General features: G+C 39.8%; 2 protein-coding genes across 3 annotated transcripts in view; both read right to left on the bottom strand.

Moving 5' to 3' along the window:
• Positions 1-14,586, bottom strand: part of TBK1 (TANK binding kinase 1) — a 50,529-nt gene extending 35,943 nt beyond the window's left edge. The window contains exons 1-3 of one of the 2 annotated variants that reach the window (XM_059186226.1): positions 14,183-14,335; positions 11,513-11,627; positions 4,630-4,770 (exon numbers count right to left, since the gene is read on the bottom strand). In XM_059186226.1, the coding sequence (XP_059042209.1) occupies positions 4,630-4,770; positions 11,513-11,599 (228 nt within the window). In that variant the 5' untranslated portion in view covers positions 11,600-11,627; positions 14,183-14,335. Of the gene's footprint in view, positions 1-4,629; positions 4,771-11,512; positions 11,628-14,182 lie in introns of both variants that reach the window. The other variant, XM_059186227.1, reaches the window with a different exon arrangement.
• Positions 14,587-15,268: 682 nt separating this feature from the next.
• Positions 15,269-26,640, bottom strand: part of XPOT (exportin for tRNA) — a 49,810-nt gene continuing 38,438 nt past the window's right edge. Inside the window, exons 23-25 of the mRNA XM_059186225.1 lie at positions 25,146-25,217; positions 22,648-22,704; positions 15,269-18,512 (exon numbers count right to left, since the gene is read on the bottom strand). Of these exons, the coding sequence (XP_059042208.1) occupies positions 18,486-18,512; positions 22,648-22,704; positions 25,146-25,217 (156 nt within the window). The 3' untranslated portion in view covers positions 15,269-18,485. The remainder of the gene's footprint in view (positions 18,513-22,647; positions 22,705-25,145; positions 25,218-26,640) is intronic.

Below are 26,640 nucleotides of genomic sequence, written 5' to 3'. Positions count from 1 at the left end.
ATGGTTCTTTAAAAATTTCTTTAATTTCTAACACATAATAGTACATTTAGGACATTAATGTTTGAACAGATCTCTTAAGACACTTGAAATTCTTCTCATGACAAGTACTTCCACTTCAGGGAATGGAGTGCTTTTTTTTTTTTTTTTAAGATTTTATTTTATTTATTTGACAGAGATCACAAGTAGGCAGAGACGCAGGCAGAGAGAGGAAGGGAAGCAGGGTCCCTGCTGAGCAGAGAACCCGATGTGGGCCTCCGTCCCAGGACCTTGGGATCATGACCTGAGCCGAAGGCAGAGACTTTAGCCCACTGAGCCACCCAGGTGCCCCTGGAGAGCTAGTCTTTTTTTTTGAAGATTTTATTTATTTACTTGACAGAGAGAGATCACAAGTAGGCAGAGAGGCAGACAGAGAGAGAGGAGGAAGCAGGCTCCCCGCTGAGCAGAGAGCCTGATGCGGGGCTCGATCCCAGGACCCTGAGATCACGACCCGAGCCGAAGGCAGCGGCTTAACCCACTGAGCCACCCGGGCGCCCCTGGAGTGCTAGTCTTAAAAACAAATAGATGGCAGAAGAGCCTAGTGGTCCCCCTCACAGCAGTCTGAGCTTGCTGATTTGCATATGAGTTGCGGATCTGTTTCAAACCTTTTAATGAATCATTGATTATAAGATACATCACAATTTAATAACAGCTTTTTAGGGAAAAAGAAATACTACCAAATTACATATATACACTGATGATAAGATATGTTCCCATTTTAGGAACTTGAAAATGTGATTTTGAGTCTTAAAATCCAGTATTCATCTCCAATTTTTTTTGTGGTTATTTCCAATTTTTTATCCTTCCTTCCTTTTATAATTTTTCCTGCATATCCCCAAAACACTTTCATTGTTTTTTTTAGATTTTATTTATTTATTTGATAGAAAGAGAAACAGCAAGAGAGGGAATACAAGCAGGGGGAATGGAAGAGGGAGAAGGCTTCCTGCCGAGCAGGGAGCCCAACTCAGCTCTGACCTGAGCCCAAGGCAGATGCTTAACGACTGAGCCACCAGGCACCCCAGGATTTTATTTATATGAGAGAGAGACAGCATGAGAGGGTGAGTCAGAGGCAGAAACAGATAGAAAGCACAAGAGAGGGTAAAGTCAAAGGGAGAAGCAGACTTCCTACTGAGCAGGGAGCTGGGAGTCTGATGTGGGACTTGATCTTGGGCCTCCAGGAGCATGACCTGAGCCAAAGGCAGTCACTTAAACAGCTGAGCTACTCAGGTGTCCCCCAAAACACTTTCATAAACTATTTTATTTTTAAAAAGATTTTATTTATTTATTTGATGGGGTGGCGGGGACACAAGCTGAGGGGAGGGGCAGAGGGAGAAACAAACTCCTCACTGAGCAGAGAGCCAGAACCGGGACTCGATTCCAGGACCCCCGAGATTATGACCTGAGTTGAAGGCAGCCACTTAACCAACTGAGTCACCCAGGTGCCCCCTTTTATAAACTATTTTAAATTTCTCTACTACTGAGTAGTTATAGAAAAAGAGAAATAACTTTAAAAGATTTTTGTTTTTATTTTTTTAATTTTTATTTTATTTTAAAGATTTTATTTATTTATTTGACAGACAGAGATCACAAGTAGGCAGAGGCAGGCAGAGAGAGAGGAAGGGAAGCAGGCTCCCTGCTGAGCAGAAAGCCTGATGTGGGGCTCGATCCCAGGACCTTGGGATCACGACCTGAGCTGAAGGCAGAGGCTTTAACCCACTGAGCCACCCAGGCACCCCAAGATTTTTGTTTTTAAATAATGAAGTAATATGTTGATGGTTGAAAATTTGGGAAATACCCATAATTCCATTACCCAGAGATAATTATGCTAATATTTTGGTGCATTTCCTTTCAGTCTATTTCTTATCTATCAAATCACTTAAGAGATACAAAACATGATACTGTATATTCAAGATCACACTGTGTATTTATTTTTAATCCTGTTTTTCTGACATAACATTATACATAAACATGTTTCCAGATAATTAAAACTTTGGTAAATACCTCTTTTCATTACTGCTTTAACTATTGTGTAGTGAAGAATAAATTTCACCCCAAGAGAGGTCAGGTTTTTGTTTGGCTTTGGCTACCAACAGGTGATTAGTAGGCATCTGGAGTACCTTGTCTGCGAGAAGTGTTTCTCTGAATGGGGGCTTTGGCCATTAACAGTCTAATGATGTGATTTATGATGGAGGTTTTAGGATGTACAAATCCATCTCAATTTCTAAAGGAAAACACAACTAAAGGTATTAGCCTGAACTTCTGGAAAGGGCTAAAAACTAAAAGTCAGCCATGCAGGCAGTATGTGATTGAGTCCCAACAAAAACTCTAGACACCAAAGGTTCAGGTGACTTTCTGAGGCTGGCAATATTTTGTGTATACTGTCATACATCAATACCAGGAGGGTACTGTATCTATGAGGAAAAGGAAGATTCATGTCTGGAATCCTCCTATATTCTGTTCTATGAATTTCTTCCTTTGACTAGTTCTTTTTTTTTTTTATTTTTTTTTTTATTTTTTTTTTTTTAAAGATTTTATTTATTTATTTGACAGAGGGAGATCACAAGTAGGCAGAGAGGCAGGCAGAGAGAAAGAGAGGGAAGCAGGCTCCCTGCTGAGCAGAGAGCCCGATGCGGGACTCGATCCCAGGACCCTGGGATCATGACCTGAGCCGAAGGCAGCGGCTTAACCCACTGAGCCACCCAGGCGCCCCCTTTGGCTAGTTCTAATTTGTCTTCTTTTGCTAGAATAAAACTGTAACTACATTTCTTTCCTGAGTTCTCTGAGTCATTCAACATTCTATTTTTTTTTAAGACCTTATTTATTTAGAAAGCGTGAGCATATGAGCAGGGGGGAGGGGCAGGGGAAAAAGGAGAGACACCGAAAGCAGAGTATGAGGGCCAATGTGGGGCTCAATCCCAGGACCCTGAGATCATGACCTGAGCGGAAATCAAGAGTTGGACATTCAGGGCACCTGGGTGGCTCAGTTGTTAAGTATCTACCTTTGGCCAGGTCATGCTCCCAAGGTCATGGGATGGAGCCCTGAATTCGACTCCCTGCTTGGCAAGAAGCTGGCTTCTTCCTCTTCCACTCCCCATGCTTGTGTTCCCTCTCTCATTGTCATTCTCTCTGTCAAATAAATAAAATCTAAAAAAAAAAAAGAGCTGGATACTTAACTGACTGAGCCACCCAGGCATCCTGAGTCATTCAACATTCTAGCATATTATCAAATCTGGGGGACGCCTGGGTGGCTCAGTGGGTTAAAGCCCCTGCCTTTGGCTCAGGTTATGATCCCAGGGTCCTGGGATTGAGCCCTGCATCGGGGGAGCCTGCTTCCCCCTCTCTCTGCCTGTCTCTCTGCCTACTTGGGATCTCTCTCCCTGTTAAATAAATAAATAAATAAAATCTTAAAAAAAAAAATCTGGGGACAATCATGGGGAGCCCCAAATTTGTAGCCAGCTGGTATGATGTGATGATAGCCCTAGGGGACTGGTGAACTTGCAGCTAGTGTCTGAAAAAGTACAGTCTTCTGGGGACTGTTCTCTTTGTACAGTATGCCAAACTTTTCTGCAGCTGGTATCAGTGATCTTGAACAAACCTGGCAGGTGGAAGGTTACATTCTTTTTTTTTTTTTTTAAAGATTTTATTTATTTACTTGACAGAGACACAGTGAGAGAGGGAACACAAGCAGAGGGAGTAGGAAAGGGAGAAGCCAACTTCCTGCCAAGCAGAGAGCCCAATGTAGGGCTTGATCCCATGACCCTGGGATCATGACCTGAGCCAAAGGCAGCCATTGAATGACTACATTCTTAACCTTGAGCATAACAAACTGAGTAACTATCCATCACATACTCTAACTTATTTAACCATTCTTTATCATAAACAGGGCAGCAATGAACATCTTTGTGCATAAAACTGTATTTAAATTTCTGATTAGTTCCTAAGAAGTACTTACTAAAAATAAAATCACTATTATAAGGAATATAAAGTGCCAAATTATTATTTAAAAAGTGTGATTTGATTGATTCCTTGTTTACATCTAGAGGGATTAAACTAAATTTCTATTTCCATTACTTCTAGATAATTTTTCTAATGACATTCTTTTTTTCTTCCTAATGACATTCTTCTTTTCAGTTTTTTCCTAAAGTCAATTTTATCTTTTATATACTGTATTAACATATACAGTATGTACTTATACACTGTATTAATTTCTGGATTCCTAGGATTTTTATTCTTTTACAAAGCCTTCTTCGTATTGTTTGACTTGCTCCTTTTATAATTATGTCAATTAAACTTCACTTAGTTTTTATTTCTAGTAAAAATACTGGTAACCACAGCCTAGTATAAGAAATATACTACTTTTTCTGATTCCATGATACTTTATTTCCATTGTTATACCTCTTTAAGAATCTTTGAGGACAAAAAAAAAAAAAAAAAAGGAATCTTTGAAGACAGGATATTTGGTTATACAAGCTCTAATTTTCATCACTTAAAAAACTTCATTGTTTATAAAGCAATTTTTATATTAGGTCATTTCTCCCGGATTGCAGTAATTACAATAAATAAGATAAGATTAACTAAAGCTTGACTACTTACCTCCTCTTCAATAGCAAATAATTTGACAATATTTTTGTGATTGAGTTTTTTTAACACTTCAAATTCTCTCATTTGAACATCCACTGGACGAAGGAAGCTTATGTTATTAAATACTTTGATAGCAAATAAGTCACCAGTTTTCTAAAAAAAAGAGAGAAATATTTTATTTATCTATAGTATTATAAAGAAAATTAAAAGGTACTATTAGAACTAACTATAGCAATTTATTTATCTTACAGAACACCCAAATATTTTTTAAGCATAGGTAACTGTACCAGAGCTCTTGATTTTTTTTTTTTTTTTTAAAGATTTTATTTATTTATTTCACAGAGAGAGATCACAAGTAGACAGGCAGAGAGGCAGGCAGAGAGAGAGAGAGGGAAGCAGGCTCCCTGCTGAGCAGAGAACCCGATGTGGGACTCGATCCCAGGACCCTGAGATCATGACCTGAGCCGAAGGCAGCGGCTTAACCCACTGAGCCACCCAGGCACCCAACTCTTGATTTTTTTTAAAGCTAAAATCAATTAGCTGCTCCAAATTTCTCTCAAATTATATGCTTCGAAATGAAGTAAAGGCTTTCTTTCAAATTAAAAAGCTTCCAGGGTGCTTGGCTGGCTTAGTCAGTAAAGCATGCAATGGTTGATCTCAGGGTCTTGAGTTCAAGCCCCACACTGGACCTACAGCCTACTTAAAAATAAACAAATATATAAAAGTTAAAAAAAAAAAAGCTTCCATTATATGAGGCAAAGAGAGTCACATATAAGAAGAGCTCTAGTAATATCAAATGTGAAAGTATATTTTAGATAGGAAAGTAGTATTTTAGAAGGGTTTCTCCAGGGCTTAATAATTTAAACAAAACAGGAAAAGAGAGATTGAAAACTATACTCCATATACAAAATTTCATTAAGCTCAAAATAGGGGCACCTGGGTGGCTCAGTGGGTTAAAGCCTCTGCCTTTGGCTCAGGTCATGGTCCCAGGGTCCTGGGATTGAGCCCTGTATCGGGCTCTCTGCTCTGTGGGGAGCCTGCTTCCTCCTCTCTCTCTCTGCCTGCCTCTCTGCCTACTTGTGATCTCTGTCATAAATAAATAAAATCTTAAAAAAAAAAAAAAAGAAGCTCAAAATAGGGATGCATGGATGGCTCATTCGGTTAAGCGTCCACCTTTGGATCAGGTCATTACCCCAGGGTCCTGGGATCCAGTCCTACATTGGGTTCCCTGCTCAGTGGGGAGCCTGCTTCTCCCTTTACTTGTTCTGCCTGCAGCATTCCCTGCTCATGTTCTCTCTTCCTCTGACAAATAAAATCTCAAAAAAACAAAAAACAAAAACAAAAACCCTCAAAGTAATTAAATTAATCGTTAAGAAATACTCCAGAGCACCTGGGTGCCTCAGTTAGTTAAGTGCCCTACTCTTGGTTTCAGCTCCAGTCACGATGTCATGGGTCATAGAATTAAGCCCTGAATCAGGCTCCACGCTCAGTGGGGAGTCTGCTTTAAGATTCTCTCTCTCTTCCCCTCCCCCCAATTGCACACATGTGCACTCTCTCAAAATAAATTAACAAAATCTTAAAAAAAAAGGAAAAGAAAAGGGTCAAGGATCAAGGAAAAGAAAAATGGGTGCCTGGGTGGCTCATTCGGTTAAGACTCTGCCTTTGACTCACATGATCCCAGGGTCCTGGGATGGAGACCCATGTTGGGCTCCATGCTTGGTGAGGAGCCTGCTTCTTCCTTTTCCTTGACCCTTCCCCCTGTGCGTGTTCTCTCTCTTCCCTCTCTCTCAGTCAGAATTAAAAAATCTTAAAAAACAAACAAACAAACAAAACACCACTCCCTAGCTGTAATACTGTGTGTGTGCAGATGTGTGTATGGAAGTAGAAGCTGGAGTTGGTTCAGGTTCAAGTAGCCTATCTTCATTGGATTGCATCACTGCTGCCTTGGAGATCTTTCTGCAACTTCACCTAGATGACTAGAGTAGATTGTTTCTTTCTTTCTTTTTTTTCTTTTTAAAGGTTTTATTTATTTACTTGACTGTGAGAGGCACAGCAAGAGAGGGAGGAGTGGGAGAAAGAGAAGCAGGCTTCTTGCCGAGCCGGGAGCTCGATGTAGGGCTCAATCTCAGGACCCTGGGATCATGACCTGAGCTGAAGGCAGACACTTAACCACTAAGCCACCCAAGTGCCCCAAGACTGTTTCTTTACAGAGCCTTCTCTTAGAGGATCAAAGACATTTCCTTTTCTCTATGGATGTGCCTGCAGCACCCCACTCTCACTCTCTCATGGAATATTGAAGTAGATTGCAAAGAAAATTACAATGCACAACTGTAGCTGGGAGGCCCTCTTAGAGGTGCAAATGCTTAATTTCAGGTAAACATCACCTTTTTATATTCTTCATATTAACTTTGCTTTAAGGCTCTCTTCCAGACCCTCCTACCTCCTCCCAGTCATTCTAAGTGGCAAGCCTCTCCTTAGTGGTCAGTCCAGATTCTTTGGGTTTAATCTTACTTTTCCCATAATCCAAGGTTGAACTTCCCTGGAGCATGTGGAAAGATCATTTCCTCTTTGACTTTGGGGTTTAAGCACCACCTGCCTAAAGATATTTCATGGCTGCCTGTCTGTCAGGATCTTCGTGCTATGCCAGCTTTGATGCCCTTTCCATAGCTTTTCATACAGATTCACTACTCATAGCCAAAATCACCTCAGAAGCTCACAATCTTTTTCTCAATCAGAATCTCATGATCTTTTCTCTTAAAACCATTTAACTGCCTGGGACGCCTGGGTGGCTCAGTCAGTTAAGCCGCTGCCTTCGGCTCAGGTCGTGATCTCAGGGTCCTGGGATCGGGTCCCGCATCGGGCTCTCTGCCGAGCAGAGAGCCTGCTTCCCTCTCTCTCTCTCTGCCTGTCTCTCCATCTGCTTGTGATTTCTCTCTGTCAAATAAATAAATAAAAGCTTTAAAAAAAAAAAACCCAAAAACAAACAAACAAACAAACAAACAAAAAACCCCCCAAACTCCCAAAACCCATTTAACTGCTTCACAGCCTCTCATCAAGATCACTATTTGGAGACCACATCTATGTGACATGATCACACCTCCCTCACTCTAGCTTACCACCCATTTTCAGACAATATGAAAATAGAATAACAACCAAATCACAGTTTAATTACACCATTTTCCTATTTGTTCAACTAGAGTAAGAACACTGCTAAATCTATCTACCTAAATCTATCTACCAAAATAATGCAATATTGCGAAGTGCCTACTGTGATCAAGGCTAGGATTTTCCATACTTTTGTAGTCCAAATCATACCTGTGAGATTACTGGCATAGTGTGGGAATGTACTGTTTCCCTTTATTCAACTGCACAGTCACCTGTCATTCACTGTCCCTAACTCAAAGCATAGAGGAGGAATATTTAAAGGATCTCCATGTAGTTGGGATCTACATATAGCTGACCCTCGAACAATGAGGGTTAAGGGTGCTGACCCTCTGTGCAGTCAAAAACCATATTTACCTTCAACTCTCCAAAGACTTAACTACCAATAGTTTATTGCTGCAGCCTTACTGAGAATATAAACAATTGATTAGTGTATATTTTATATGCTACATGTATCCTTACAATAAAGCCAGAAAGGAAAATGTTGTAAGAAACCATAAGGAAAAGAAAATACATTTACAGTACTGTACTGTATGTATTGAAGACACTATTCACATGTAAGTGGACCCACACAGTTCAAATCCATGCTATTTAAGGGTTAAATGTATACATATAGGAAAATCAACACATCCTTCCTTTAGCTCTTCCCTTTAACTTCACCATGATTTTTTTTTTTAAGATTTTGTTTATTTAGTCTACGGCCATACCACCCTGAACGCGCCCGATCTCGTCTGATCTCGGAAGCTAAGCAGGGTCGGGCCTGGTTAGTACTTGGATGGTAGATTTTGTTTATTTATTTGACAGAGATCACAAGTAGGCAGAGAGGCAGGCAGAGAGAGAGGAGGGAGCAGGCTCCCTGCTGAGCAGAGAGCCTGATACGGGGCTCAATCCCAGGACCCTGGGATCATGACCTGAGCCAAAGGCAGAGGCTTTAACCCACTGAGCCACCCAGGTGCCCCTAACTTCATCATGATTAACAAACATACACATTCATCACATACACTAATAACTAAAAACAGGTCAATGAGAAAGAGACAGATTACGGAAGTAATATACTTTGAATAACAAATAGTAAATTTGGAACTTGGGTCATTCCAGGTGGTAATACAAAAAGGTCTAAATAATATCATAGTTTAAAATTCTTAAATAGGGGTGCCTGGGTGGCTCAGTGGGTTAGGCCTCTTCCTTCGGCTCAGGTCATGATCTCAGGGTCCTGGGACTAAGCCCTGCATTGGGCTCTCTGCTCGGTGGGGAGCCTGCTTCCTCCCCTCTCTCTCTCCCTGCCTCTCTGCCTACTTGGGATCTCTGTCAAATAAATAAATAAATAAATAAATAAATAAATAAATAATAAAACCTTAAAAAAAAATTCTTAACTAAAATGGTGAGTGCTGTGAAGTGTGTAAGCCTGATGATTCACAGACCTGTACCCTGGGGCAAATAATACATTATAAGTTAATAAAAATAATTAATTTAAAAAAGGGGGAGAGGAAAAAAAAATTCTTCTTTTTTTTTTTTTTTTTTTAGAAGTGCAGAGGGAGGGGCTCCTGGGTGGCTCAAGGGTTAAAGCCTCTGCCTTCAGCTCAGGTCATGATCCCAGGGTCCTGGGATCGAGCCCCGCATCAGTGGGGAGCCTGCTTCCTCCTCTCTCTCTGCCTGCTTCTCTGCCTACTTGTGATCTCTGTCAAGAAAATAAACAAAATCTTAAAAAAAAAAAAAAAGAGGAGAAGAAGTACAGAGGGAGAGAGAATCTTTTTTTTTTTTTTTTTAATGATTTTATTTATTCATTTGACAGAGAGAGAGATCACAGTAGGCAGGCAGAGAGAGAGGGGAAACAGGCTCTCTGCTGAGCCAAAGGCCCAATGCAGGGCTCGATCCCAGGACCCTGAGATCATGACCTGAGCCAAAGGCAGAGGCTTAACCCACGGAGCCACCCAGGTGTCCCGGAAAAAAAAATTCTTAAATAGTTAAGGGCAAGCAGGATTTTTCAGGTATAGTCCTAAACCTCTGAAATTGATGTCACTGAGAACAAACATGATTTCTGAAAATACACCCATGGGAAGAATACTAGGGACTGAATACTAAACTGACTCTTCACAGTCTTCTAAGTAAATTCCTATGACCCTCAAATCCTTATTTTAGGTCTTCTGACTATATGGGATAAAATACATTTCCGTTCCCTTTGAAGAACAACTTTGGGTTATCTTAGGGTGGTCTAATCTGTCCTCATTCTTCATTCTTTTATTCCACAAACATTTGCAGAATGCCTATTAGATATAGAAACTTAAATGAAGGACACCCAATTATCTAAGTAAGGAAAGAGGACCAGAATACATGGAATATGCCTCACCTAATTTCTGTCACTACTAACTACCTATTATTCCATCAGTTTCCAATTTACGTCCTTTCCAACACCAGCTAAACCTAAAACTCTTTGTGGGAAGGAACTGCACGTTATTTGCGGTTATGTTCACTAGATCCGTCACAGTGCCTGTCATGTACCAAGTGATTATTAAAAGTTTGTTAAAGTTAATTTGGGTCACAGGAAGACAGACAGTCAGATGTGGTCTCAACACTAAATCTTGTGTCACCACCCATTTTCTTTTCTTCTTGGCACAGGGCATAAAACAAAAACAATTTATAGGGCAGGAATATCCAAAGTTGACCATATGGACCTGATAAAGAACCCAGAACTTGTGGACAATTCTGGAATCTGAGGGAAAAAGGCTAAAAGCTATATGACACTTCTGATTCAGCCACTGCGAACCAGAGGCTGTTTACAGTCCAGCTTCTTTCCTCAGAGGAAACAGCCCCTCCCCTCTGAATGCTTATCTTATTGTTTCTGACAGAACTGACAGGCAAACACACAGCTATAGGAAAACATGAAACTCCTCCTTACTCAAATATTTAAAGCTCTAGTTTCTGAAAACAAGAATTTAAAATTCTCCGAATATCATTTAGTCAAAAAGAGTTCACAGTGCTGAAAAATTAGTGGATTATTTGCATTATAAGAGATTTTTTTTCTCTATTATTCTTCCAGCTTCCTTCCCAGAATAGAAACTTTAATGATCTTAAATTTCTTCATTTTAAGTTATTTTAATTATCTTTAATTTCATCTTCCAATATAGAATCTGACAGAAAATCTTTTTTGGTTCTTGAAGTGCCTCCAAGATTAGCCTTTTATTCTATTCTCACTTCCACTACAAGTTCTGTTTACCTCATACCTTTTAAGTGTGGGCTCCTTGCTGATAATCTCTTTTTATTCCAATCTACCTTGTAGGATGCTGTTTACTAGGACATGAAACTGTAATACAGCATATCAGAACCACCTGTGGATTCCCCTCAAACTATGCATCTGCCTTTGCATACTTCCTTCATTTGTAGCCCACCCCAATGCACTCACTGCCATAAGGAACTTTTCTGCTAGTGAGGTCATTCACTATGAGGACTAGGTTGGGGAAAGAATCAAAAGGCACAACACCAATCTTCCTAGTCCCTTTTTTAAACCAATCTCTTCTTCTCCACTTGCAACACATAACCTCTGCCACTATCAGGTAGGTATCACTAACTCTACTCTAACACAAGCTATACTTGAACCACAAAAACAAGAACTCTCTTTAAACAGGGTAAACGAAAACATCGAGTCTCATCAAGTCTCACATTTTAGTACAAGTGTGCTTCCCAAAAGAGAACATATACAGTGATAAAAAGCCTTCACAGTTTTCTCTGAACCAACCTTATGCCTTCCACGAAAGACATTTGCAGTAGCTCCTTGGCCTAAAATATCAGATAAAAGCCACAGATGATTAGAAGTGCTCTGCATTTTGGCTTGGTCAGGAGTTCTTGTTAAACTAAGAGAGAAGAAAAAAAGTGCATGTTGTTTTAAGGGAACAACACATTTAAGGAACAAATGTTAGCTATTTTTAGTCTCCAGTAAGATCATAACTTAGTTATTGCTAAACTGAAAAGTGCAGTCTAATGTAAAAATATAAGCTTCCAACAATATTAAAGACTAAAATGCCGTGTGGGCTCTGAAAAAAAACATTAACCAATGACATCTTATATACTCACTTTAACTCACTTATCCCAAGGCTGCATAAAATATCTATTTCCCTTCAGATTTTATCTTTCTCAGGAGAGTGATACTGGCCACTTATCTCCTTCAGATGTTTTGAAAGATTAGTCAGTGATGAATTATAAGGTGTTTTAAAGTCATAATGTCGGGGTGCCTGGGTGGCTCAGGGGGTTAAGCCTCTGCCTTCGGCTCGGGTCGTGATCCCAGGGTGCTGGGATCAAGCCCTGCATCCGGCTCTCTGCTCAGCGGTGAGCCTGCTTCCTCCTCTCTCTCTGCCTGCCTCTCTGCCTCGTGATCTCTCTCTCTGTTCAATAATAAAAATAAAAAAATCTTTAAAGTCATAAAGTCAAATATAACAGAAGTATAGAAAAGAATTACTTTTTTTCTTTAAGGGCAGAGCTACACTAATGAAAACAACTGTTGCCATGGCATAAGGTAAAATTTCATCAGCATGGTGCCTGACAATCATAATGGAAAGATGCAAAAAGTTTTTATTCTTGAAAGGTTGCTAACTCCTGTGAAATTAAGGATAATCGGTCCAATCTCCAAGTATATAAATATACACATATTAGGTGTATATTACCAAAGTCTTAAAAAATAAGCAAGTGGATACTATTATGTATTAAGTAAAATCTCTGTATCTTCTGCTCAATTTTGCTAGATCTAAAACTGCTCTAAAAAATGAAGTTGATTTTTAAAAAAAGCACCACCCCTACCTAGCCTTCTCCTTTAATAACTGGAAAACTACATTACTTCAAATACTTGAGCTCCATGTTGGAATAAAAATTAGTAGCATAAACAATATTCTCACTATGCCACATTAAAACTGCTGTAATACCAAATCAAATCAGATCCTGATATCCCTTTGTAGTCCATTAGAACAGACTAGGTATTCAGTGATGAATTAATGACTATCAATATTCCAAGAAGGATTAGAAACATAAAGAATGGTCCATTTTCAATAACCTTATATATTAAGATATATAATCTTTACCATCCATCTAATTTAGATAAGAAATGTTATCTAAACATTAACTTATTGGAAATAAGCAATAAAAATAAGAAGCACTTTTCACAAGGAATACACATCTGTCAGCTGAGGTTAATAATATCAACTATCTTTTCAGTATTTTCAAATATTTTTCAATAATGAAAAACCTTTCCTAATTACTGTAACTGTGCTGAGGTAACTGTAAATGTAAAATAGTGCAGCCAGGTACCCACACATAGCTAGTAAATAATATATAAGCACTTTTATCAGCTAAGATATCTTCTCTCTATATGAATATTTAGGACTAGTTTCACAGTGATGAGGGGAAATGTCTTTTGAAACTATCTTCCAATAAACCCACAATAACAGCATGCTAAAACATGACTCAGCACATCCCCAAGGTGTTCGCTTTTTAAATCTTCCCCAAATTTTGATACATTATAGGCAGGCACTCAACAAGTATGTTACTAGTGCCTGCCTTAAGCCTACTTCCTCATACTGTCCAAAACGAAAGTTACCATCTGTCTATGGATGAAAACAAGTTTGATGACAGGCATCTGGACAAAGTTCAAGGATTTCCAAACTCTACCACTATGTTAATAATCCAGCGTTCTGGAGCGAAAAAAGTGGGTCTTTGGTTATGCACTGGACAGTTAACGGGTAGACCTTGTTTTGAAGCCATCTTCTGAAAATACGGACTGGAAGATAAACCCGTAAGCAATTTCCCAAAGGAAATGTTTGGGAATGCACATTATATGTGTGTATACTAATAGACGTCCTCTGCTTCCAGCTTCCGGTTAGTCAATCCACGACGTTACCATCACTAAAACCCTAACGAAACGTCTACTGAATCATCGGTAAAATCAAACCCTTTGAACACTGCTGTTCGTGTCAATGTTCATAAAGGAGTAGAAAACTGTCAAACTCTTTTAAAAAAAGGGGGAATCCGTCTCTCCGGGGCGGCCAGGGCCCATACCCGGTAATGAGCACCACCTCTTTCTTCGTGCCCAACGTCGCTGAACGCTGACCCGGGAGGGCGCCCGGTCAGAGGGCCGCCCAGGGGGGCGAGAAGTAGAGGTGGAAGGGACCGGGCCCGCACGACCATTCTACCGGATTTCGGACGCCCCAAACACCCGGGCGGGAGGCGGCCACCCAGCCAAGGTCCCGGCAGGGCTCGGCCTCCGGTGGTGCTGGGCTTCCCGGGTCGCCCGCCCCGCCCCCGCTCTGACTCAGCATCCCAATTTCCCACAGGGGGCGGGAGCGCTCCGCGCCTGCCCCAGAGGGCCTCCCTGCTCGTGCCCCGCGCGGCTCGGCCCCTCTGCCCGCGCCGCCCCACTTACCGCGCCAGGTCTCCGTCGCACCACCTCCAGCTGGCTCCCGCGGCCTCCGTGAGCCTCGGGACACTTCCGGCTTCGCGAGCCCTGGCCGGGGGCCACGTGACCGACGGCCGGCGCGCGCCGGTGCGCGTGCGCACGTCCGCCGGACGAGCCTCGGCCTCCGCCGCCTACCCTGCGGCCAGGGCTGGTGGGGCTGCTGGTTTCCACGTTCTTCGTAGAGAGAGGCGGGGAGACTGGGGGTTGCCTGGAGTCGGAACTGGTCCGCACCCTCTGCCTGCCCCTCCCTCCCCCTAAGGGTGAAGCTAGGGAGCCCTGCGCAGTGAGCAGTTTCGGTTTCCCAGAACTGCAAATCCCGCCCCATCCTCGAGAACCACCGACAGAGCGCGACGTACGGTGACAGTAGGGAAGACAGACATTGAACTGATTGCAAACATTCTAATAGTCACAGGTGCGCAGAATGCTGGACACGTGCGAGGCTGTCCCTGGGGAGTAACACAGTCTGGACGGATAGATCTGAAAGTGTTTTAAAGGCTGTGTTGGCTGCAGTGGGGTCCCATGATCGCCTCAGAATAATCCAGACGTGAAATTCTTAATGTAAATAAGCTCATTTAATTCCTTCCTTTTTTTTTTTTTTTTTTTTTTTTTTTTTTTGCGTTGAGGAAGTCAGTAATGAAAGTTGTCTTAACTCCCTCTTTACACGGTATTTGAAAAATGGAAGTGTTGGAGAACTTGACTGAAATGAGGTCCTGAATACTCGTGCCTCCAGGATCTCAAGCAGCTCTTCCCTAAAGTGATCCCTTCTGCCCACTGACTGCACTGCAGCCTTTCTCAACATAGGGAGAGGTCAGAGACACTCTGGCTGTTTCAGGGCTAAACTTGTAAGACTGACGAGGAAGAATTCTTCCCAGTTGAGAACTACAGCAACCAGGAATGAAATAGGAAACCAGGGGCTTTTGAATGGAACACATCTGGGTTTGCAGTCCCAACTCTCCCCACCAAATACTGACTCTAACTAAGCACGTTCCCCCGCCCCATAACGTAAGTCTGTTATGTTCCTTGCACAATGGAGATAACAAAAGTCCACAGTAATGCGTTGTTACAAAGGAAGTTACTTTATTAGACTTTTAAACAATGTTAAAATAAACCACTTAATTAACCAGTGTTAGATGGAACCATTCTAACAACAAATCTATTTACTGCTTACAATTCCAACCAATTTCAGTTCTGTATCTAACACCAAGAAGGGGACCTGTCCAGGTTCCTTACAACAGTAAGACCTACAGCTCAAAAGTTTTATGGGAGAAAATGTAATTAGCTGAGCCAAAGGCCTTGATTCACATATTTACCAAAATTATTTATCACTGAAATACCACAGGTATTTTCTTAAAGGTAGAGCTGTTTGTGAACCAATTAACGTTAACATTTAAGACTTTAAATAAACTGTTAGGCACATAACTCGACCAGGCATCTTAAAACCCTTGCTGTTCCATAGTCAAGCCACACAAATCCGTCTTTGCTTTTGTGACCTCACCTTTCAAGAGATGAGATTCACTCTTGTGACAATTATTTGGGGGCTTATTTTTGGAAACTAAATACAAGTAAGTAATTCATGAAGAAGCAGAATTTCCTAATTGCTATGGTACTCCCTAAAAAAAAGTGCTCTGGGTAACTTCAGGGAAAGATGGATATTATACATGACTATAGAACATGAAGTTTATCTTCTACTGCAGACTCTTAATTTCCATGTTTTGTTTTCTCTTGATCCTGAACATACACAATCTTTTGAGGCTTTAAACAGGGAAAAAGGAGGCGTCACCTTTACATATATGGAACTAATAGTACAGCGATCATAGCTAATACGAAGTCTTCGTGCGCAGGTAGTATAAGAAGCCATTCATACTTCAATTCTTGCTTGTGAGGTAGCTACCATTATCTCCCCCATTTTACAGATGTGGAAATGTATATGGAGAAGTTATTTAAATTACTTAAACTTTTTAAAACCAGTGATTAATAGAACCTACTCAAATCTGCAACCTGCCTTAGCTCTTAAGCACTATGCTGACTTGTTAGTATACTTTGAAAAACTAGTGCTATTGCACTAGATGCCATGATCTTTCTTACAGTACAAGAAAGCTTATCAATGGAACACTTCAAGCTTTCACATACTCATTTTAATTTCTTTATTTAGAGAGAGAGCACTTGTGAGCGAGTGGGGGTAGGGGATGAGGGGGAGGGAAAGAATCTTTTTTTTTTTTTTTTTAATATTTATTTATTTGACAGAGACCACAAGTAGGCAGAGAGGCAGAGAGAGAGGGGGAAGCAGGCTCCCGCTGAGCAGAGAGCTCAATGCGGGGCTCGATCCCAGGACCCTGAGATCATGACCTGAGCCAAAGGCAGAGGCCTAACCCACTGAGCCACCCAGGCACGCCCCAAGGGAGAAAGAATCTTAAGCAGGCTCCACACTTAGCACAGAGCCTGACATGGGACTTGATCCCTGACCCTGAGATCGTAACATGAGCCGAAATCAGGAGTAGGATGCTTAACTGACTGAACCACCCAGGTATCCTTTTTTTTTTTTTTTTTTTTTTTAAAGAGAGAATTTATTTTTTAAAAGTAAGTTCTATGGGGGTGCCTGGGTGGCTCAGGTCATGATCTCAGGGTTCTGGGATCTGGTCCCATATCAGGCTAGCGCTCAGCAGGGTCTGCTTGTTCCTCTCTTGCTGCCCCTCTTCCTGTTCATGCTCTCTTTTAGATAAATAAAATCTTAAAAAAAGAAAAAAAAAAAGTGGGCTCTATGCCCAACATGGGGCTTAAACTCATGACCCTGAGATCAAGACTCCCATGCTTTACCCAACTGAGCCAGTTAGGTCCCCCTCACTTACCTATTCTTAAAAACATTTTTATTTAAGTATAATACACATTTCATCCATCTTTTTTTTAAAGTTAATTTAGTTTAACAGTTAATTTAGTTTAGTACTTTTATTCTACAATGTAAGGAAAATGTTTAAAATCACTACTGTAATTAACGCCAAGAAAGATTTATGTATATAATTAAAATAGTTTTAGGACGTTTATAGACCACTGAAGCCATCATGAAAACTTTAGGGAGGGGAACCACATGGGCCAAAGGTTAAAAAAAACAATCAACCCTCACCTAAAATCTTGAGCTTGTAAAATTTAAATTTAAATGACTGTAGAAATTGTTCTTTCTTTGAATTCAGTTAACGTATAATATATTATTTGTTTCAGGAGTACAGGTCTGTGATTCATCAGTCTTATAATATCCAGGGCTCATTACAACACATACCCTCCCCAATGACTGTAGTAATTTAATTCTGCTGCTCAGTTTATCCCTCCTCTCTTAATTTCCTAATACTACTTACTATTATTTTCCTCTTGCTTTCTTGCAGGGTCATGAATAAAAATGGAGAGAAGTACTTCTGTTAACTAAATGGGCACATACTTATAAGCATCATTAACACATAGGTACAGTGTCCCAAGTAAATCCAATAAAACAGGGGGAAAATTGGATTTTAAATTCTAGCAATGGATTGAAATAGGCTTTTAAAATAATTTTTAAAATAATCTGAGAGAATTAAGCTCCATGTAATCTTTTGGGAACATAGATAAATCATCTATAAGCTTATATGTGCAATTCTTTAAATGAAAAATCAGAAAGAGATGAAATAAAATTAAAGTACTTATAATAATATCAAAAAAGACTTGGTAGATTTCACTACGTAAAATTTATTTTTATTTTTTTATAAAAAGTGTATAACACCGGTACCTACTCTTAAATCAGTTAATTTATGAAACCATTCTCTTCTGTAGAACCAACATTGGCATCAAAATAGTTTAAAGAAATGTAATGGCTATCTACGAAAATTTAGTTTTGGTTTGTTATATTCCCCCCATATTTTGAGACAGCGCACATAAAAGAAAATTAAAATTCTCAAACATTTTATATTTAGCAATTGAAAAAAAAGTACACTGTTTTCCTGCTATGGTCTTTATAAAGGATTTAACGTTTCAAGTAAAAAAAAAAGGTACTAGAATAACCGTGCTGTATCTTTTAACAGCATTTTTATATAGAACAAATTTGCACTGGCATGCAAGCAACTTCTCTTGTTGTCACATACCTATATTCAGAGAAAATTACACCCATTTTACAGAGAAATCCCAATACATATACTGCAATAAGCTTAAAGCAATGTTAAAAAGACCAGTGTGAATGGCACACAAAACTGCTTCCTTATAAATCAACTGGAATTCCTGATCATAAAGTAGGCACAGGGAGATCCAGTCCTTAGGGCTTTGCTCTCTGGAAGAATACCTGTAAATAAAATATTAGTACAATTAGTGCTGATGTCAGAAGATGTCACCTTTTACCTGAAGATAGGCTCCAAGTCAGTAAGTGGTAGTCATTCTTTTGTAAAATAAAATCAATATTTAGAACATCTCACATACTGCATAAATCCACACATGGCACAGACCTGTACCCCTGCAGCAAATAACACATTATATGTTAATTAAAAAAAAATCCACACATGGTACAAGAACTTCCTTTTTTGGACAATTTGATCAAATCTCGAGATAACTTATGTTGACATTAGTTGGGAAACTAGTGAAAATATGGTTATTAACGCTGATGCAAGAACTCAAGTGATCAGAGGAAAACATGTTCTTTATACCTTTTGCTGACTGGCACACAGTCACAGCTAATACAGGCCAATTAAATTTTGAGAAAGAAATGAACAAACCAAAGCTAAACATAGCAGCTGTTATCCTCTAAGGAATTTACTATTTATTTGATTATAAAGATTTTTTTAAAAAATTCATTTGACAGAGATCACAAGTAGGCAGAGAGGCAGGCAGAGAGAGAGGGAGAAGCAGGCTCCCCGCTGAGCAGAGAGCCCAATGCGGGGCTTGATCCCAGGACCCTGGGATCATAACTCAAGCTGAAGGCAGAGGCTTTAACCCACTGAGCCACCCAGATGCCCCTATTTATTTGATTATTAAAAAAATACTTGCAATTCAACATTTGAGAGTATGAATGAATAGGCTAGAGGTTGTGCTGGTGACTGGTTCACTATTACATAATACTTTCCATAGTTAGGTACATGTTTTTTTGTTGTTGTTGTTTTTCTTTTTGTTTTCAAATACAGATTTTATTTTTAAGTAATCTCTGCATGCATCGTGAGGCACGAACTCATGATCCTGAGAGTAAGCCAGCCAGGAGCCCACATAGTTAGGTATATGTTAAGTGAGCACTAGAAAAGACTACTGTCTGTAAACTCACGAAGGACTGTATTCATCATTGTATCTTTAGCATCTAGCAGATCAGCCATTCATTTAACAAATAATCTGTTGACTAAGTGAAGAGAGGAGTGATCACTACATGAGCATAACAAAGCCTCACAAAGAGGCCAAGCTTGAGGCAAGCCTAAAGAATGGGTAGAATTCATAAAGGAGGAGGGTTGCTAATAAGGCAGAATTTTTGAAGAACAGCAAGAACAGCAAAGACCATTCCAGCAAGAGAAATCAGAAAGGTGGTTTAATACCAGAAACAGGAAACAAGTACAACAACAACAAAAAACCCTGAATGTCAAACTAAGAAACATGAGTTTATTTTTTAATCAACGGTATAGGTTTATGAAGAGTATAAGGCAAATGAATTTTAGAGGACTATTCAGGGTTTTCCAACAGCTCAGCTTGGCTACAAGGGAAGGGATATCCGCACGAGAGAACCCAACTCCAAACCAGAGCAGCAGCAGTGGAGACAGAGAGCAAGTTCAGAGTGAGGAGGAGAGAATCGGCAAGATCTAAGGATCGATCACATCTAAAGAGAGTAGGCACAAAAGATGGAACTTCACTTTCCCAAAAACAAGAATAGTGCTATCCTGGAGATAATGTTCCCACTGAAAAAAAAGTTGGGCTTCAGAGGAAGACTTTATAAATGCAGCTGGATGAATTACTATGTTTGGAGCACAAGCCTGCAACACTGTACCTGGATCAGCTGTTACAGATCCCTTTAATAGAACGTTACAATTTTTGTGAGTCCTTTCACCAGCTGGATCAGTTATATAACAGACATCACCTCCACAGGCACTTCGATTTTATAGGGAAATGGCAGTGGGGAGGGTTCCCGATCTTAAACAGTAACTTCTCATCTTCTCACAAACTCCTATCAGTATAAGCTGGCAAACTACTACCAGGGAAAAAATGGACAAGGACAGATGTTACAGAAGCAAAGTTAAGGACAACACACACTTACTTCCTCAGCAAAGGCCCTGACTTAACAATTTTACACAGTGCCTTAGACAAAAGAACCAGGTGGTTATTCATTAAGTCACCTGCTACCAATATATTTAGCATAGTGTTTTGTCCTCAAATTTGTTGAATGAAAGTAATACAAACAAAAAACAGTTCTTCATCTTGTTACACTGCAATTTTATTTCCAAAACATGAGCTCTTTATTGGCAAGGAAAGTAACTCATACGGTTGTTTGCAGCAGTTAGCATAGTACCTGTTACATAAAAAGCCATCATGGAGTAATGAAGGACTACCTTCTTGGTGAGAGAATATAAATTGTAAATCTGAATTCCTGGAGAGGTTTTATTTGCTGACTGATTGATTTTATTTATTTATTTGACAGATAGCACAAGTAGGCAGAGTGGCAGGCAGAGGGAGATGGAGAAGGAGGCTCTCCACTGAGCAGGGAGCCCAATTAGGGGCTTGATCCCAGCATCCTGGGACCATGACCCTCACCCAACTGAGTCACCCAGGCACCCCAACCCGGAGAGTTTTTTTTTTTTTTTTTTTTTAAATTCACTCAATTATGGGATGCCTGGGTAGCTCAGTTGGTTAAGCATCCAACTCTTGGTTTTGGCTCAGGTCATGATCTCGTGCTCCTTCCCCATGTGCTCTCTCTCAAATAAATATTTAAAATAAAAAATCTGGGGAGCCTGGGTGGCTCAGTGGGTTAAAGCCTCTGCCTTTAGCTCAGGTTATGATCCCAGGGTTCTGGGATCAAGCCCCGTGTTGGGCTCTCTGCTCAGTGGGGAGCCTGTTTCTTCCTCTCTCTCTCTCTGCCTGCCTCTTCTCCTACTTGTGATTCTCTGTCAAATAAAGTCTTTAAAAAACAAATAAAAAATCTGTTCAATTTATGAATGTAAAAAAGCCTTGATTGCTCAATCTGAGGATTCTTTCTGTCCGTTTTACAATTCAAAAGTTTCAAAAACAGGATATAACCAAGTAACTCATACTTCTGTTTTTATGTTTTTAGTTTCTTTCAACTCAATATGGGCACATGTTCTCTCTCTTTTTTTTTAAAAGATTTGATTTATTTATTTGACTGAGATCACAAGTAGGCAGAGAGGCAGGCAGAGAGAGAGGAAGGGAAGCTGAGCAGAGAGTGCGACGCAGGGCTCGATCCCAGGACCCCGGGATCATGACCTGAGCCGAAGGCAGAGGACTTAACCCACTGAGCCACGCAGGTGCCCTGTCTCTCTCTCTCTCTCTTTTTTAAAGGATTTTATTTATTCATTTGATAGACAGGGATCACAAGCAGGCAGGGAAACAGGCAGAGAGAGAAGAGGAAGCAGGGTCCTCGCTGAGCAGAGAGCCCGACGTAGGGCTTGATCCCAGGACCCTGGGATCATTACCTGAGCCGAAGGCAGAGGCTTTAACCCACTGAGCCACCCAGGCGCCCCTCCCCCCCTTTTTAAAAGATTTATTTGACACAGAGAGAGAGATCACATGTAAGCAAAGAGGCAGGTAGAGAGAGGGGGGAAGCAGGCTCCCTGCTGAGCAGAGAGCCCAATGCGGAGCTCTATCCCAGGACCCTGGCATCATGACCTGAGCCGAAGGCAGACAGACGCTCAATGACTGACCAGGCACCCTACGCACATGTTCTTAAACATTACTTGCTGTCTCAATCCTGTACTTCTTAATTACATTACAAACTGTAAAAGGAAATTGCCTGGCATTTTCATAGTATGTTCAAGCATGTACACAGTATGCTTACCTCACTTTTTATGATCTCTTCTAAGAACTCAGTTGAAAGGGGCTTTATAGAAAACTCTAACGAATAACATTTAAAACTACAGATTTTTTTTTTAAAGATTTTATTTATTTGTTTGACAGACAGAGATCACAAGTAGGCTGAGAGGCAGGCAGAGAGAGAGAGTGAAAGGGAAGCAGGCTCCCCGCTGAGCAGAGAGCCTGATGTGGGGCTCGATCCCAGGATCCTGGGATCACGCCCTGAGCTGAAAGCAGAGGCTTAATCCACTGAGCCACCCAGGCACCCCAAAACTACAAATTTTTATAAGCAGGTTTTAGAAGACATCCCCAAATAAGTAATGATTGGTAAGGCCAGAGTATGACACAGTATTATAATACGTATTCTCTCTCCTCTCTAAAATATTACCTGATGGTATGAAGATATGTAAGTTTTTCCAAATACCTACCTTTAAGTAATTTTTAAAAACTTTAGCATCAGGCTGTTGAAGCGCTTGACAAAACTCCTGAGGGGCCGAGATAGGAGAGAAAGAGAATGAATCTAATTGTATTAAATTCACTGTAATTCAAATCCAGTTTTCTTTTTTGAATTGTGTTTAAAAAAAAAAAAAACAAAAACATGTAACTGAACATCTTAATCACTTTTTTTTTTTTAAGGATTAAAAAAAAAAAAAGATTTTATTTATTTATTTATTTGACACAGAGAGAGAAATCACAAATAGGCAGAAAGGCAGGCAGAGAGAGAAGGGGAAGCGGGCTCTCTGCTGAGCAGAAAGCCAGATGTGGGGCTCGATCCCAGGATCCTGAGATCATGACCTGAGCTGAAGGCAGAGGCTTAACCCACTGAGCCACCCAGGTGTCCCTTAACCACTATTTTTGTATATACAGTACACTAGGATTAACTACATACATAGTGTTGTGCAACACACCTCTAGAATTTTTCACCTTGTAAAACTAAAACTATACCCATTGACCATCAATTCCCCCTCCCCCTGCAAACCCCTGGCCACCACCATTCTACTTTATGTTCCTAAGGGTTGGACTACTTTAGATATTCCATTTAGGTGCAATTACACAATATTTCTCTTTCCGTGACTGGCTTATTTCATTTAGCATAATGTCCTCAATGTTCATTCATGCTGTAGCACGTGAGAGCATGTCTTTTAAGGCTGAATAATATTCCATTGTATGTATATACTACATTTTACTTACCCATTCATCTATCAAAAGGCATTTAAGTTGCTTTAAATCTACAGTAGTAGTATGGTAACTTATCAAAGTCAACTAGAACAGCTCCTCACCAAAAAAGGTTCTATGGCATCTTCAAATGTAATACTTATCAGATATAAGTTGCTTTCACTTTTGAGAGTATGGCTCTCCTAAACAAGGTTGACTCATGCCTGAGAAGGAAGAATGGAATAAAAACTACATTGCTCTGACTGTTCTCACCTAGTAAGAGTGGTAACTGAGCAGAGCTTGACCAAAAGAAAAAGAAGTTAAGTCTCTCTAATAGAATTCTGCTAATGGTACTGTCAAAAGGCATATGAAAAAAGGAAAACAGGGGATGCTTATTTTTTATAATCAGATTATTAGAGAGAAATAGAATTTTGCTTTACTTAACAATCTGGTGTATTTCTATTTTTGATGGGCATTAAGATCATTGAGTAATTAGCAATTTATTGCTTTCATTAAAACATAACCTTCCTTATGTAATAAATAGCTGAGAAAATCATTAATACCTTCAAAGACGGTATGTCATGAAATAAGAGATCATAAATTCATTAAAAATGAGTTTTATGATCAATCTTATGCAGGATCTATCCTATTTTTCAATCAAAATTTTCATTATCTTTCATAAAATAGCATAAAAACTCTTTTTAAAAACACTGTTGGCAAAAAAAACAATTCTTAGAATCTGATGAAGAGATTTGTAATCAAAACTTTGATACCTCAATTAGATCTATGTGCTGTTGGACAAGTCTAGGTAACTATATGCCAAGAAAATTACTGACTGCCATTAAAAAAATTACTCTGCAATAGTGTAAAAATGTAAGATTGCTTTCCAGATACTTCACAGTACAGTTTCAGTTTTAGAAAGTAAGCACTGATAAGCTTCGCATATGTAAAATAAACTACCTAGCACAAATCTTCACAATAGGTTTGTGTATTGTAGTGCCCTTTGGCAATTTGGGGAGCCTACTGGACTCTTTATAGCATGCTTTTTAAAATTATAATTTACAATATATGGGATTAAAAAAGAAGCTTTGGTTATCAAAATGGTTATTAAAAAATTTTGATATGTGGGGAATAATATGATTACTGACTGACTTGGATAGCAAGGTCTAGTGGTGTATCTTCAGAACTCCTAATTTCAATATACTGAAGTATAAATAGTATTGTGAGATTCCTAGAACAACTAATGTGACACAAAAACAGCTGTGATTTCTATTGGTGACAAAGTCACAGGCAATGTGAATGCTACTGTGATTTGTGATTTGTCACCTACACAATGGTAGGAAATTAAACTTTTGGTTAAAGGTTAGTAAAAATAAAAATATAATTTTCTCCCATTCAATTTCATGTACCCCTGAAGTTTGAACTCTGTGATCCTGTAGTGAAACATCAAGCTGAAGGTAAACTTTCTTTAAAAAAAATAAAAAAATTTTTTTAAAGGTTTTATTTATCCATTTCACAGAGATAGAGAACACAAGTAGGCAGAGAGGCAGGCACAGAGAGGGGGAAGCAGGCTCCCTGCTGAGAGAGAGCCTGATGCAGGGCTTGATCCCTGGACCCTGAGACTATGACCTGAGCTGAAGGCAGAGGCTCAAACGACTGAGCCACCCAGGGGCCTCGCAGTTTAACTTTCTTGAATCAGTATTTAGGTTGAACTACACAGTCTTATTTCTTTAATTGAATTAAGAAGAATGTCTGCTCTGACAGCTCTTACCTGAATTATTTCTGGAGCTACTTGCAAGGAAGGCAGATATTCTTGTTGAAGATACTGAACACATTCTGGGCCCTGAAAACCAAAAGATCATTATAACTGAATTATCTTGATATTAATGATGCATAAAAAGAAGTTAGAATGATACATGTACATGTCAAAAACAGTATGGTATTGTGATTAAGAATATAGTCTGGGGGTGCCTGGGTGGCTCAGTGGGTTAAGCGTCTGTCTGCCTTTGACTTGGGTCATGATCCTGGGATGGAGCCCTCCATTGGGATTCCTGCTCAGAGGGGGCCTGCTTCGCCCTCTCCCTCTGCTGCTCCCCCTGCTTTTGCTGTCAAATAAATAAATCTTATAAAAGAAGAATACAGTCTGGAGTCAGACTGCTTTGATTTGAGGCTTGACTCTGCAAAATTTCTGGTAACTTGAGGTTACTTAATCTGAGTCTCAGTTTCCCCATCCGAAAAATGGAGTTATTGTGAGGGGTGTATGAGTTAAGAAATATAAAGATTTTAGAATAGTGCTTAGCATTCACTGCATGTTAACGTTATTTAGTATTATATCTATATTCTTTTTTTTTTTTTTTTTTTGCGCTGCATTTCACTGCAAAATGCAAGTTATTTCCCCACCCTTGCCCCTTCTCTCTTTATTAAAGTAAGCCCTACAGCCACTGTGGGGCTTGAACTCACAACCCCAAGATCAAGAGTTGCATGTTCTACCGACTGAGCCAGCCAGGTGCCTTTCATCTTTTTCTTCAGTGTACTCTCCTATACTTAGTGCCCATGCATTGCCCATCACCTCATATAACCCCACTGTTCTCACTTAAAAATTAAGTGTTGTTGTTTTTTTTAAAATCAGGAAAAGTAAATGTGTGCCTCAAGGGAAAATCAGTCAAATGAATAAATGAGAAAATAGAACCAAGGGAGACATTTTTAAATAGAATATTCTGTTTGATTCACTTCTGTGTGTCTAAATCAGAGCTTCCAAAAACTAGACAAATATTTTGGAATTACAAATACCATTCTCACTGTTTCTATTCATTTTTCATCCTCCTTGATTTTCCTTTTTTAAAGGATTTTATTTTTAAATAATCTCTACACCCAACATGGAGCTCAAACTCACAATTTCATGATGAAGAGCTACATGCTTCACCAACTAAGCCAGCCAGGTGCCCCCCTCGACGTTCTATTATGACTCTTATGACTCTTTTCTCTTAACATTCATACCTCTGGTTACACTTTTAGCTTTCTCTTAACTCTTGCTTTAGCCAGGGTTTTTCTATTCTGGTCTTAAACAGTCTCATTCGTTCCTACCACTTTGCACTGACTATACACTGTGGACTCCAAAATCAGTATTTAGTTCTAACTGCCTCAGACCCATATTCCAAACTGCTCTCTGAATCTGCTTCAAGCTATCCTCAATTATAACCCTAGTGCCCACTGACTTCCCAACTTTTCATATATGACACAAGGCTTTTTACCACCTAGTCCTATTT

This window comes from Mustela lutreola, chromosome 8, assembly GCF_030435805.1.
Source record: "Mustela lutreola isolate mMusLut2 chromosome 8, mMusLut2.pri, whole genome shotgun sequence".
Lineage (NCBI taxonomy): Eukaryota > Metazoa > Chordata > Mammalia > Carnivora > Mustelidae > Mustela > Mustela lutreola.
Note: the sequence above shows the minus strand (reverse complement) of the source record. Positions and strands in the feature narration are given on the sequence as shown.